This window comes from Planococcus citri, chromosome 3 (genome assembly GCF_950023065.1).
Source record: "Planococcus citri chromosome 3, ihPlaCitr1.1, whole genome shotgun sequence".
NCBI classification, from domain to species: Eukaryota; Metazoa; Arthropoda; class Insecta; order Hemiptera; family Pseudococcidae; genus Planococcus; species Planococcus citri.
This window is the reverse complement of record NC_088679.1, coordinates 67,530,838-67,546,484: the sequence shown is the minus strand read 5'-3', so window position 1 is coordinate 67,546,484 and position 15,647 is coordinate 67,530,838. Positions and strand designations below refer to the sequence as shown.

Sequence of the window (15,647 nt, the reverse complement as noted above, 5' to 3'; positions counted from 1 at the left end):
CATACAGAAGCTTCCAGAGTACAAAATCCAAACACTTTAAAGGAAGTGAAAATTGCTAATATTTTTCAAATTTATTTTAATTTGACAAAAAAAGTAAAATAATTCAAAATTGGTAACTTTTGAAAATTTTAATCTCAGTGCCAAAACTCTTCGGAATTACCCCCTTTTGAAGAAAAAACTTCCCTTGCCCCTTTCCCCCCAATCAATGTTGATTTACCCAATTCATTAAGTTGTAATCAGGTTAAAGTGGTTTATTATCAGTAGAATATAAAACTGTTGACCTTTCAATTTATGTACTATTTTTTTTTTTTTTTTTTTTAGAAATTTAAGGAGCTCAGAGCTCACATTTCACTTTTTCATCATCCAAGGGAGAGGGGGAGTCAAAACTATTAAAATGGTGGTTTTCTGATGATGTACTACATCCAAGAAATAAAAATGCAAAAACGTATACATTTTTTTCTCAATTTTCCACCTTTTTTTTGCAGTAGTGGCCTAACTGTTACATTTTATTATAACGTTGGGGGGAGGGGTAAATGATTTTCTAAAAATGAAAGTACCTAGATCGTATTCAAGAATTAAAACTTGAATGAAAATTTTGAATTTTCTCATTTTTTGAGCAAGGGGGAGGGGGATTTCTAGCATAAGACATGATTTGAATTTACTTTTTTTTTCAATCAATACAAATTATATGAATTTTAGGGGTGGGTAAGGGGAGCGTTAAAATTGGTAGGCACATGAGTTTATTTTACCAAGCTGTAAAGTTTTGAGTAATATCCCAATTTTTTCACATTTTGTAAAACGGTGGAAGGAGGGGAGGGGGGTCACCGGCACAGATTTTGAAAATTTTGTGGGGCAATAAATAACTTCTTACGGATCTTTATCATTAAATTTGACCTGTTTAACATAAAATGACCCATGCGTAAAAATTTTGAGCCCCCCCCCCACCATGATGATTACAACAACCCACCAAAGGGAACCTCTAAATAGATTCGAACAAGGCTGAAAATTTGAAACTCTAAAGGTATATCTATTTGTAACTGAAAAAAGGGCATGAGAAGGGTTGAAAAAAATGAATCTCCACCAAAATGAACCTCTATGGAATCCTTTAAATGAAAACCTTTAAATTTTCAAAAAACACGAAAAAAATCCAGGTTCCACCCTTCTAAATTGCTTCTCGATTTCTTTGCGAATTGTTAGTCGAGGTTATTCTCGCTCAAACCCCCGCAGTCAACACAAGTACGAACCTAAAAACCAATTTTGAATGAATTTCGTTGAAATTAATCCGAATAACGATATAAGATGTTCTTAAAGTCGGATTTAAAAAATATACATCGAACATTTTAAAAATTAATAAAAACCAAAAATGGACACCTGAGATCTTGGAAAAGTTCAAGCCCTGAATACCTGTCTAGACCAACACAAATAAACGCACTAAATGAATCTAATTCACCATAACCTAAGAGTATAATAAATTATTGGCAAATTAGAAAAGTACGTATCTAAGAATAACATACAAGCAGGTAGGTATCATAATCAATAAATTATTAAACTTGTAAACAATCATGTTCGAAGAAGAAAAACAACAACAGAAAACATTCAAATTTCTCCTACTCAAATCACTAAATAATAACAAATTTCAAACTTCAATTTTAAAGAAAAAATAGTTCCATACAAAACAAAATTTCCTGAAAAAATAACCGGTAAAAAAATCTAACGCAAATACTTCATCTTCGATTTCTGATGTTTCTCTATATTCAAATGATACATCAACGAATCAACGTGAAAAATCTCATCGCAAACCAAACACCCGATTAATTTCACAGTTTTGTTATACATTCTAATAAAACATCGATTCGCGTGCACCACCATCAAGTTCAACAAGTGCTCGTCGTCTCGCTTATGCGAATCTGCACCTTCTCTGAAACATGTCGTTGGATACACAGCTTTGCAAGGGGAACATTTCACGTAGGTAGTATCATCATCAGATACAATCTGATCGATTAAATCGATATCCATTTCATCTACTTCCTTCTGTAAGTCGATTAAATCGACATCTTGGAAAATCTTCTTCTTATAGTGACTGAAGCTGTATAAATGTAACATTAAATATTGCAATTGGAAATCTTCGTCGCAAATTGTACACCTTAGAATTTGACTTCGTTTCGTACGCACTTCGATGCAAGATTTATTCACGTTCAATGTGTGTAGATTTAATAAGTGATCGATATCCTGCAGATGGGAATTTTTTTCCACAGTTTTCCCATTTTCATACGTAGGAATATTATTGGGAGTTGTGATCATACACAGATTACATTTCGTGTACTCGACCGAGTCACGTATCAACGAAGTCAGGTAATTGATCTGTTCACCATTGATGTCTTCCACTTCGTCGACTGCGTTAAACGTAGCGAGCAATTTACGTTGATCGTGTGATTCATCTTTTAAATGATCTACGAGTGAATCCGAGTGAAAAATATCGGAACAAAGAGTGCACCGGATGAACTCTTCTTCGCAGACGTGAACTTCGATGAAACTTTCATTCAACAGGAACAACGATAAATACTGAGGAGATTCTTTGAATCGAGCTAACACCCATTCGAGGCGATTACTTTTCGATATATTTTGCCACATTACATCCCATTTGATTACAGAAGGATTAGTAGCGATCTGATTACGTATTCTGGCCAGATTACTAACACATTCCACATGCTGCAGCGATGATTTGTGATACGCGATGGAATATTCTCGATTATTATTCCTCAGGATGATTTCTTCGCCGCATTCGTCACATTCCAAACAACCTTCATCGGTTGAATTGGAAATATCCACAAGATCATCCTCAGATTCCGATGAACTGGAAATATCAACACAATCGTCAGATTCCGTTGGATTGGAAATAACAACAACATCACTATCTGAATCATAAGAATCAACAACAGTGGATCTAGTTTTAAATACGTTCGATTTCGACATAACGTTATAAACGTTTTCAAACAGATAGGTTTGCAGGTATCTCCTCGACGCTGACGAATTATTACTACCCCATATATTGAATAATTCGACGAATTTACCGATAATTAGATGTGGTATTTTCGTGTCTATTTTGTCGAATCGATTACATTCCATGTTCGTTTTAAAGTCTTTGAAATATTCATCCAAATGACAAACGACATCGTCGTCGCTGACCGTGTTTACAACAATCACATCTGGTGACCAACGAGATCTCTTTCTTCGACTGGCCATGATCAAATATCCAACTGCTACGACGATTGTAGGTACTACAACAAGCACTGGACAGATTTACAATACTGAAATGAAAAACCGGACACTATGAAAAATATGAAAATACACAACGACAAATCAAAAACCACCACACAAGAGTTAGAATTAATTAGAAAGAAACACGAACCAATGAGAAACATTCCTAACACCAATACAATGAAAATTGACTAATGAGATGCATTATAGTTTTCATAGATTATTAATAATATGTATAATTCGAATAGTAAGCGAATACGAACCTTTAAAAAATAAATTCCAGGATCGAAGAGTGAAAATGAAACTTGAAATTGGCAAACAACCGGTTGATGATTCCAATTAGGCGAACGTTGATCAACACTACTTGATTAATTACAAACTCCGAACAATTTTACTCATACCGAGCCAAAAAATCTAATAAAAAACACAAGGGAAGTATTAAAATTCAACATGGATTGTACTTTGAGACCTTCATCAAATAAAATTACCAAAAATAATTAATTTTTCATGATTCAATTTCAAAAAATGTCAAAATCAAAATAAGATCAAAAATTTTCAACGCAACGCTCAGTGTTGCACTGTTGCTACGTAATCATTATTTACGAAGCTAATTTTTTAAAAAAGCAGTGTTACCAATTTTAACAACGAAAAATAGAAATAAATTCGTACAAATTTATTTATTTCTCAATCAGCTCAAGCTCATGCTCAAGCAGTGAGTCAAGCCAGGGATGTTGACCGGTTTTTAACCTTGACCTTGACCTTACTTCGGGAAATAACCAGAAAAAAAAGGTAAAAATCACGTAACCTTAACCAAAAAAATTCCCGTATTTAAATCTGAGTAACCTTAAACCTTAACCAATAACCTCAACCTTTATTCCAAAATTTGATTACCTTAACCGTAACCTTGACCTCAAAAATTGCGGTTAACAACCGGTTAGGTATAATTATGTACAATTTTTTCCCCGTTTTTTTTTACCTTCTGGTTTCTGTAGAGCAGTTAGTAGTGTTTAGTTTTTGTTTAAAATTTTATTCATTTTCACAAATTTTAACAGTTCTGACTTCTGACCAGGGCTTAAAACCATTTGGATTATATTGGTTGTTTGGTAGGTGGTTTTTAAAGGATTCAAAAATAATGGTTTTTGGTTATGGTTTCTGATTCTGAATTGGTTTTTCATTTTCAATCACAGTTTTTCTGGTTCTGGTTTTGAAATGGTTTCAATTTTTTTTTAATATGGTGTGGATGTGGTTTTGGTTTTGTAATAATACTTTTTTTTGAGGTAGTGGTCAGTGGCGTAGCCAGGATTTTCTCAAGGAGAGGGCAAAACCAGATTTTTAGGCATAAAAAATTGAAATGAGGGGTAATTTTCTGGAAACCTATCAGGCGATGTGTGGTGATTTCATGAAATTGAAGGCAAAATTACTGCTCGAGCGAAGGGAGAGCGAAAATTTTTAGAAAAATGGGTCCGAATAACAAAAAAAAGTCCATTTTTGCATGTTTTCTTTCAAATTTTTGCTCGCAAGGGGGGGCGTGGCCCCCTTCGCCCCCCCTTGGCTACGCCACTGGTAGTGGTGGTTTTTGATATGAAAAACCATTTCAAATTTTCAAATGGTTATTGGTTTTCGCGGTTGTGGTGGTTTTAATATTGAAAAATTTTTGAATTTTCAAATAAATTTACCAAAAAACAAATTAAGGTACGAGTATTGTCTGATTTGAGACCAAAAAACAGGAAATTTCCAACACTGGTGTGGAAAAATTTTAAAAAATTGCAGAAACCAAAAAGAACCATTTCATGAATTGGTTGTTATTGGTTATGGTTACATTTGAAAATTGAAATGGTTCTTGTGGTTGTGGTTTTCTCCAAAGAACACAACTATTTGGTGGTTTTGGGTTTTTCAATCAATTTTTTTCCCCAACATATTGGTTTTTTGTTGTTGTTGTTTTTGAAATGTACAGAAAGAAGTTGAAATGGTTGTGGTAGTGGTGAAAACCAATTGAAAAACAATGGTTGTGGTGGTTTTATTTGGTTTTGGTTTTGGTGGTTTTAAGCCCTGGTTCTGACTTTTGAGCAAAGATTTGATCAATTTTACTTGAATTTTGTAACTTAACTTTGAAGTAATCATTGGCGATTTTCACACCAATTTTGATGTTTTTTTGTACATTTTGTGCAGTTTTGCAAAAATTTTAGATTAATTTGCAACGATTATCAATGATCTGAGGTTTTTTTAATGTTTCGAGATATTTCATCAGATTTTGGTTGTTTCAATTTTATTTCAACAATATTTTGAGCAACTTTTCAAAGTTTTTCTCAATTTTGTCAATTACTGGCAAGAAAAAACTGAAAAAAGATTTTTTCACAATTTTATGCAAAAAGTGAGATGATTTTGCAGCTTTATAGTTTATGGCAAATATGGTAATAAATCATGACTTTTTTTGGAAATTTTGACATTAGAGTGAGAATGTTTAGTGATTACTGGCAGAAAAGTGAGATTTCAACAATTTATGAATTTAAGCATAACACAGAGCTCATTTGAAATTTTCTAATATTTTTTTGCAATTTTTTTGGGGAAATTGAAACTTTGTGTAAAAGAGCAACATTTTTGACTTAATTTTTAGCAAAAAAGTGAAACTTTTTAGAAATTTTCAACAGAAAAGTGAGACTATTAGCCTCGAAAATTCCAAGTTTTAAAAATTTGACTCCATAAAAAAACCGTAACCGTAACCCAAATTAACCGAAAAAATTCCATCAAAAATCTGTAACTGTAACCGTAACCATGAGCTTTATATATTCATCTATCAATTTTTACCAAAAATAATCAACAAGGAAAAAAAAATGTAACCTTTAACCGTAACCAAAATTTTTCTCATCAAGGTTAGCATCCCTGGTCATTCCATGTCAACTCAACCAACGTTTCTGAGTCATGTCTTTCGATTTCGCTCAATTTATTTTTACAATATATGCCCATCCAGTAAGTAAGAACCCCGAAATTAGTTTGGTCCCAGCCCCCTCAGGGGCCGGGTGGGGGGGGGGGCTTCCATTATTTTCACATTGTCATTGTCTCTAGGTACTAACTTCAGCAGCCCATTCCTCCAAAATTATGATACTTTGATCAAAACTGATTTCACAGTTCGAAAGGGCATTGTACCTATTTAGAACTTTATAAGCATTTTGAAATTTTCAGAAGTTGAAAGTTTTTCAAAATGGTGCTGTAAGTGGGAGCTATAACCATTTAAAATTTTGAAAAAATTTCCGTAAATGTATCTTTTAATGCTTTTTTGAATTCGAAATATTCAAGTTTCGGAATGGGATCTCTTGATGGTGGAGGAGCACCCCCGTCCCCCACCCCCAATTTTTGGACGAAACTTTTGAAAAAAACTGGGGCATGTGATATATTGAATTGTATGTTTTTGGTGACGCTGGACACGAATATGACGTCAGATTTTTGATAGGACCCCATCCATGGCCTTCACAGCTCCCCAAAGGGGGTGAGGGGGTGACCCATTCTCAAAAAATGGTTACATTCGTGTGACACATGAAATAGTATGTTTTCGATATCGCTGAACACAAATATAGCCATGCCATAGTTTTTCAAATCGACTTCACCCATGGCCCCCAGAATCTCCCCCAACAGGTAAAAGCCCAAAAAAATTGTTGGGGTCCGTGGATGGGGTCCAATCAAAAATCTGACATCATATTCGTGTTCAGCGTCACCAAAAACATACAAATCGATATATCACATTCCCCAGATTTTCTTTTGAAAGTTTCGCCCAAAATTGGGGGTGGGGGTGCTCCCCCTCCATCAAGAGATCCCATCTCAAAACTTGATTATTTCGAAAAAGCATCAAAAGATTTATCTATGGAAATTTTTTCAAAATTTCAATTTACATGGTAGCTCCCACTTACAGTAAGGTACATTGCCATTTTGAAATTTCAAAATGCTTGTAAAGTTCTAATTCTAAATACAATGCCCTTTCAAACTGTGAAATCAGTTTTGATCAAAGTGTCATAGTTTTGGAGGAATGGGCCGCTGAAGTTGAGTACCTAGAGACAATGTGAAAATAATGGAAGCCCCCCCCCCACAAAACATCAGGGGTGAAGGTCAACTTTAAGTATGTTTTTTTTTATTGTTTTGTTGAGTGATGAGTGTCAAAATGACAGTTCGAAATTTTGGACGCCTAATATGGACCACCTATAAAATTTCAAAATAAACGTACTTTCACATTTTTCAAAAGGTCATATTTATTTGTACTTTTGTAGAAATGAACAAAAAAACTTATTCTAAGCAGTTCAGGTTAATTTTGAATATTTTTTTTTTTAAATTGTTGAATGACTAGTGTTAAAATGACAGTTCAAAATTTTGGACGCCTAATATGGACCACCTAAAGAATAATTTCAAAATAAACATATTTTTACGTTTCAAAACATCATATTTATTAGTAGAAATGAACAAAAAAAAAGTATTTCAAGCATTCCCCTTTTCAGCGGCTGTAAAAAATGAGTAAACAATTCAATATCACAGGTGGTCCATATTAGCGCACCCCATAAAAAAAAAACTTTGCACCAACAATTTCTGTACATACCCTCATTTTTAGCAAAAACTGATCACTCCAGCAGAAACTACATCCTTTCTTGATATAATGAACATCAATGACATTTAGAAAATTACACCACATATATTATATATTTTAATAAAAGTTGAAAAACACACTTAAAAAATTTTTCAGTGTCTCAAAACAGTTTTTTGTATGCAGCTAGTTTTGACATTACAGTTGTAATTTTTGTCTCATTCGTTTTTTTGGTGAAAAATACATCAGAATACATTTTTTCCTGACAGATTGAGCTAATTACCAACGAGAACGGGCGCTGGTCCATATTCCGGACTGGTCCGTAATTGGTGCCCTTACCCTTACTGTAGAAAAAATTTGAGCGAAATTGAAAGACATGACTTTCAAAATCACCTTTTTTTGGTCGAGTTGACATGGAATGACCCAGCCAAAAGCTAATGAACTTGAAGTAATCTGTAATTTTCCAAAATGTTTCAATTAAGAAATTTTTCATATTTTTTTTTTCTCACGACTCACGTCTTACACTCACTGATGCCACAGAAATGAAATTGTCCTTTTTAACAATCATCTACACAATATCATAACGAGTATTTTGAGGGGTCAAATGTACTTTTGTTTTTGAAAGCCAAAAGCCAGCCAATAGCTAGCTTCATTTAAGCTAATAAAAAATTGAAAATTAAGCTAATTAAAAGCTGATAGCCAAAAGTCAATCGTTGATTGGCTGGAAACCCCTGCAAGAAACGTACATAAAACACTTGACACCACATCCTCACGCATACACAAGACTCGACACCACAATACATCCACACACACACCACCCTCGAAAAAATTCGAAGTCCGGAAAAAAAATTCCACCCCAACCGGCCATCTGTAACGAAACAGACGCTCGCGCGAAACAAAAATTTACATTTTTCAACGACAACGTTCAGTGTTGCTAACGTGATCATTACTTACGAAGCTAATTAAAAAAAAAACAGTGTTACCATTTCTAACAACAAAAAATTGAATGAATATTTCATTCAAAAATTCAAAATATAATTAAATAAAATCAAAAAATTTCTTTATTTCAAATAATTAAAATAACAACATGATGCGAACGAAATACTACTTCTACGTAAAAAAAAACCAATAAAAATTGCAGCTACATTCTAAGACTTCAAGTCAAATTAATTAATAATTTTCTGATCCTAAAACACGATCAAAATGGCAAAAACGACAATAAATAAACAACATCAATACATAATTGGAATTCCAAAAACCATATCATAATTTACTTCTAGTTCTAGTCATATTTTTATTCGTTTATTCATCTTCCTAATCAAAATGATAAAATAATCACGATTACCTACATTTATCGACGCCAGAACACGATTAAAATGGCAAAAAGGGCAATAAATAAGCAACAAACCGATACCACATAATTCGAATCCCAAAACCATAATTTACTTCTAGTTACAGTCATATTTTCATTGTTCGCTGATTCGTCAACGATCTTCTCATTCTGAACCGGTTCACGAAGTTCACCATCATCTGCATTACTCGTATCCAAAAACTCTTCTTCGTCTTCGTCGATCGGTTTCTCTTTCTCGTCGTCGTCATCTTTACGCATATATTTTTCTAAATTTTCGGTATGTTTTTCACCTACCAAGTGCTTAACGACCATATCAACGCTGGTCAAGTCGGTTTCGCACAATACGCATCGTATAGCGTCATCTATAACGCTAATTAATTGCATATTGGTTTTAAAAACCTCGAAGTCAGCTTTCTGATCGTCGATCTTTTTCTCATCATCTCGTTCTACGAGTTTCTTTGGCGCAGCAGGAGCAGGAACGCGTACTTTGGTAAGATTTTCCTGATGCGAAGAGCTCTTCAAGTGATCGACGAGTAAATCGATGTGATAAATTTGTTCGCACGATTCGCAAGCGTACATTTTATCTTCGGCGTCGTAGACCTTGATGTGGGATTTATTCGAAGTATAAAGTTCGAAATTAGATCGATGGGTTTCTTCTTGCTGATGAGAGTCGATAACGTTGACTAAATCAATATCGGTTATCTCGACGTTATCTCCATGGATGGGTACTGATACTCGGCACAAATGACATTCTAAAAATTCACCTCGATCGCTCGAAATCTGTTCAAATATCGGATCTTCGTCTTCGCCGCCTCGAATGGATTTCAAATTACGTAGAAATTCCAAATGGTACTTGGACATTTCGTGTAAACGAAACGAATACTCGGGATCGTTATTCCGCAGTACGATTTCTTCGCCGCAGAGTTCACACTCCAAGTAGCACCCGGTGTTTGAGGTTTTATTGAAGTTGTTACCGAATACGTTGTACATCATGATGAAGATTTCGCGAAACGAATCTCCTTCCAGGAACTTGGAGAATATCACGTTCTCATCCCATAATTCGAACAGTCGTTTGAATTTACGAATAATCAGGTACACTACTCGTTTGTCAATTTGTTCGAACCGATTGGTGTAAACTTTGTACTCGAAATCTTCGAAATATTCGTTCAAACTTTCCACGAGATCGTAATCCAGAGCAAGTTCAGCTTCTGAAGAAGAATTCAGTATCGATCGTATCATAATTACGATGAAGAGGTAAAACACTACACAAAATGTCGAATAAATTAATAACTGATTACGTGAAAAAAAACACACGTACACGACCGAAGCGACCGCATAAAACTCACATTACATGTGGCTACGAAATACGAATGGTATAATGAGAGACTTGGTACCTAACTAACAAGTGAGCAGGTTATTTTTAGAAAACACGAAAAGAAATGAACTATGCCTATGGTATGGGTAATTGGGAAGTAGGTACTAATTGGTACGGTAGGGTAGGGTAAGATAGCGCTGTGTTACCTCGAGAAGGGGGGAGAAACAAATTTCGGACATTTCGATGTGTTTTTCACAAAAATATTCCACCGATACCTACTTCGCTATCTCTACCTAGAGTTTGAGCAGGCGGCCGGAAAGAGGGGAAGGTTTCAGATAAGGCACTCAACTGAGCAGAATAATACACATAATGAACAGAAACGCGATAACGGGATACTGGTTACTGTAACAACTATTTATGTACTATTACGAATGAAAAGAAGTACTCACCATAATAATTATGTTCAACAGATGATGAGAGATGAATGTAGTCAGTAGTGCGATACCAGATGGTAACACATGCGATGCAAATGCGACAATCGAACTTCATTGCAATGAATGAATGAACTCCCGGACAGGGGACAACGAACGCCACACGATACATATTTAGTCAAATTAACTGTAATAGAAACACAAGAGACGAATGTAAATAATTAATATAACGAAGTGAACAATAAATTCCAAATAGCTTGCAAGTTGTGCGCGGGCATCAAAGAAAATGGCCGAATATTGACAATGACAATTGATGAATTGACAAAAAATAACAGCTGAAGCAAAAGTGAGAAGGGTATCCTTGGGTAGCTAAGTTGCCCCAACTGGTTTTTTTCCATCGGTAATTTCCAAAAAAAAGCAAAGAATTTTTGAAAAAAAAGTTGGATTTTTTGAAATTTTGTGCAAAAATCAACAGTTTTAAGCCATTAACAATTTTTGAGAAAGCAATAGGTACTTTTAGTTTTAGAGCTCTTATCTTACTCAATTTTTTCCAAAAAAAAAGTACAACTTTAGTAACCAAAAAAGCTGGAAAAAGTATACAAAAATAAAATGTACTAAAACCACCACAAAACATTCAAATGCAGAAAAAAATCACCAAAAAAATGACAGAATAATATTATTACGAATTAAAAATTTTGATCTACCTACAGGTTTCTCATTTTGAAATTTATTGACCAAAAAAACGAGCCTTTTTGAGTTTTGGATCATTGTTGAAGAAAAAAAATTGAAAATCTTCAGCAATATTGCTGAAAAAAAGAGAATTTGAATTTTTTTCAAACAGCAAAAATTGGACAATTCCAGCAAAAAGTAGAAACTTTTGGACATTATTGATAAAAAATAACAGACATTTTTTTTAAAACTGTTTTCGAAAAGCGAACTATTGCATTTATTATTTTTATAAAAAAAGGACTATTTGGTAGATTTTGACAATTTTTGGATGAAAAAGCGAGACTTTTCAATCACCTATTAAGTAAAAAACCATAATTTTTTATAATTTTTGGCTTGAAATCATTTGCAAAACAACAAAATTTTTGCAATTTTGCTAAAAAGAAAGAGTTTTTGGCAATTTTTGAAAAAACGAGTATTTTTAGCAAATAATACGACTATTATTGGCAAAAATATTTTTTTTAATTTTTTAGTTGAAAAGCGATACTTTTGGGTAATTTCCAACTTTTGAACTTTGACAAAAGGTGAAATTTGGGTGTACTTCCCCGGATTTTTCACTTGATGATGTTATTAGTACTTTTTTTTTGTTTGCTTCTGAACGTACTTATAAAAACAATGAATTTTGAAAAATTTGAAAAACGCTGAAAAAGAAAGCAAAATTTCCTTTTAGTAACTTTCTAAATACGAACCCTGGACTTTGACAATTTTGGAAAAATTTTTGAAAACAGCGAGATTTTTGGGCAATTTTTGGAAAAAAATTAGGTTTTTTTCAAAAGTTTCCTAATAAGCGAAATTTTTTGTCAAAAAACAAGACTTTGACAATCTTAGCAAAAAGCAGGACCTTTTCAAGGACAATTTTTCAAAAGTTCTAATTTTTTTTGCAATTTTCGACTTTTTTTCAAAAAAAAAAAAAAAAAGTAAAAACTAACATTTTTGTTATTTTTGGAAAAGCGAAAAGTTTTAACAATTTTTGGCAAAAGGCAAGACATTGACAATAATTTTAGTATAAGAAGAGCTTTTCTGCAATTTTGAGCAAATTTCCGGATGATTTATGTAAGAAAGTAACTTTCAAAATTTTTTGCAAATTTGCAAAAAAGTGAGAATTTTTTGATTATTTTATGCAAACAAAAAACGAGCTTTTGACGACATGTTGGTGAAAAGCAGGATCTTTTCCAACAATTTTTTTAAAAAATTGTGAGGTTTTTTGCAATTTTCAACAAAAAAAAACATATAATCTTTGCCACTCTTAGAAAAGCGATTAGTTCTAACAATTTTTAGCAAAAATCAAGACCTTTTTTTTGCAGCAAAAAAGTGGGACTTTTTGACAATTTTTTGCAAAAAAAAAACACGAGCTTTTGACATGTTAGTAAAAAGCAGGATCTTTTCAATTTTCCACAAATTTTTTTAGAAAAATTGTGAGGTTTTTTGCAATTTTCTACAAAAGAAAAATAACACAAGATCTTTGCCATTTAATTTTAGTAAAAAGAAGGGCTTTCCCACTTCCGGATAATTTTTGTAAGAAAGTATAACTTTCAAAATTTTTTGCAAATTTGCAAAAAAAAGTGAGAATTTTTGACAATTTTTTTCAAAAAAACAAGCTTTTGACATGTTAGCAAAAAGCAGAATTTTTTCCAAAATTAAAAAAAAATTGTGAGGTTTTTTGCAATTTTCTACAAAAAAAATAATATAAAATCTTTGTCTTTTTAAAAAAAGCGATAAGTTTCAACAGTTTATGACAAAAAGCAAGACTTTGACAATTTTAGCAAAAAGAAGAGCTTTCCCTCAATTTTGGTCAAACTTCCAGATAATTTTTGTAAGAAAGTAAGACTTTCGAAATTTTTTGCAATTTTGCTAAAATGTGAGAATTTTGGACAATTTTTTTCAAAAAAAAAACAAGCTTTCAACATGTTGGCAAAAAGCAGAATTTTTTCCAAAATTAAAAAAAAAAATTGTGAGGTTTTTTGCAATTTTCTACAGAAAAAAAAATAATATAAAATCTTTGTCTTTTCAAAAAAAGCGATAAGTTTCAACAGTTTTTGGCAAAAAGCAAGACTTTGACTATTTTAGCAAACAGAAGAGCTTTCCCTCAATTTTGGGCAAACTTCCAGATAATTTTTGTAAGAAAGCAAGACCTTCGGAATTTTTTGCAATTTTGCTAAAATGTGAGAATTTTTGACAATTTTTTGCAAAAAAAAACGAGCTTTTGACATGTTAGCGAAAAGCAGGATCTTTCCCAAAAAAATGTTTAGAAAAACTGTGAATTTTTTTGAAATTTTCTACAAAAAAAAAAAAAATCTTTGCCATTTCTGGAAAGGCGATAAGTTTTAACAGTTTTTGTACAAAAAGCAAGACTTTACAATTTTTGGAAAAGACCGATATTTAGATAATTTTACTAAAAGGAAGAACTTTTTAGCAATTTTACGAAAACCACCTCGAGACTTTCAAAAATTTTTGGTAAAAAGCGAGACTTTTGAAATTTTTTAAACAATTTTGCTGAAAAGTAAGATTTTTTTCTTAATGCAAAAATACGAGATTTTGAAAATTTCAATTGAAAGCAGAACTTTTCATTAATTGACAGAAAAACATGATACATTTTCGTAATTCTAATCAAAATGTGGGGAAAAAAATGAGAAAATGGTAAATAAATTGTACATTTTTTGTGCAAAAAAAAATATTTAGACATTTTTTTAAAAAAGCGAATGTTTTGTCAATTTTTGATGAAGCGAGAATTTTAAATGATTATCGACAAAAAAGTGATACTACTTTACTTTTTCTGAATTTCTAGTAAAAATTCGACACGATTAACATTTTTTTTCTTGCAAGATACATAAAATTTTTCATTTTTAAAAATTTGCAAAAAAAATATGACAAATAAAAATAAAAAGCAACTTCGAAAATTAAAAATGTTGAAAAGGTAACTTATAATTACTTGAAGAATAAGCGTACGAACCCTGCCTGACCCAAAATGAAGTCCAAACTTTTCGTAAGTCCAACATAAAAAAATCATTTTTTTGTTCAGAGAATATCTTAATTCGCATCTATGGATGAGGGAGAAAATAATCTACGATTATTTGTTAACAACAATATCTGAGTATTATCAGCCTTCGACTACGATAAATTAAGATAAACTTACAGAATACCGAGGCTTCATCAATCATCATCTAATTCCAACAAAGTAGTCTTATCTGTTCGCAAAATCTGCTCAAGCTGTACTAAACATGTAATGGTAACTTAAAATGTTCTTTGGTGATTCGATTCGATTGATATATCTTGTCTGTCTATTGTCTACGATAAAGGTAATCAGTCATCTTATTTTCATTCCTAAAGAAAGAAACAAAAAACTCAACTATCACACGTACCAAGGATCCCTTTAGGATTAGGAATAAATGTAATGTATGCTAATTACTCGAGTCTGTTTCATGATTTTGAACGTTTTTTCCATCATTTCATTCTGGGAACTGCTGCTGGCATCACACATCTGGAGCACTGGAGTTGAAATGCAATATATTTGTATAGGAACTTCAGTACCAGACGAAACCGAAATCAGGCAATGCAACAGCCAACATTTGGACAGGAACTCGAGTGTCAGACGAAAACAAAATCAGGAATCTGTAGAATCAAAATCTGGATTAGTCAGAGGGTCAATTATTACTGAACAATGATTATTACAGCTGCATTAATTATTAGTATACATACCTCTATAGTTTCTGAATACCTTACTCCACTTAAACCGTAAGTTCTTCGACATTTTTTCATCGTACCCGTTACATCAACTCTCGTCTCTTTCAGGTTCTTTATAATTACTTAATTTTTTTCCAAATTTAAATCCCCCCCCCCCCCCGATCGATAAGAATCCCATAAACATTTCAACCATCAGATGTCGTCATTAATAAATAATACAAACATGAATCGCTCATACCAAAAATATTAAATATTTTATCAAATTAAATCATCCTAAAATTTTATACTACCCTTCGAAGAAATTCCATATGTTAAGTAATT

General features: G+C 32.6%; 1 protein-coding gene across 3 annotated transcripts; it reads right to left on the bottom strand.

Annotated features, from left to right (window-relative positions):
* Window positions 1-282: 282 nt before the first annotated feature.
* LOC135838424 (uncharacterized) lies at window positions 283-15,514 on the bottom strand. 3 transcript variants are annotated; one of them, XM_065354057.1, is made up of 5 exons: window positions 15,052-15,514; window positions 14,779-14,966; window positions 10,938-11,106; window positions 3,522-3,672; window positions 283-3,308 (listed from the first exon to the last, which is right to left on the bottom strand). In XM_065354057.1, the coding sequence occupies exon 5, from the start codon at window positions 3,241-3,243 to the stop codon at window positions 1,711-1,713; it is 1,533 nt and encodes a 510-aa protein (XP_065210129.1). In that variant the 5' UTR covers window positions 3,244-3,308; window positions 3,522-3,672; window positions 10,938-11,106; window positions 14,779-14,966; window positions 15,052-15,514; the 3' UTR covers window positions 283-1,710. The 3 variants fall into 3 exon arrangements, with proteins under 3 accessions (XP_065210129.1, XP_065210131.1, XP_065210130.1); XM_065354059.1 differs by having other exon boundaries at window positions 283-3,278; XM_065354058.1 differs by lacking the exons at window positions 10,938-11,106; window positions 14,779-14,966; window positions 15,052-15,514 and adding an exon at window positions 3,747-4,855.
* Between the last annotated feature and the right edge of the window lie 133 nt (window positions 15,515-15,647).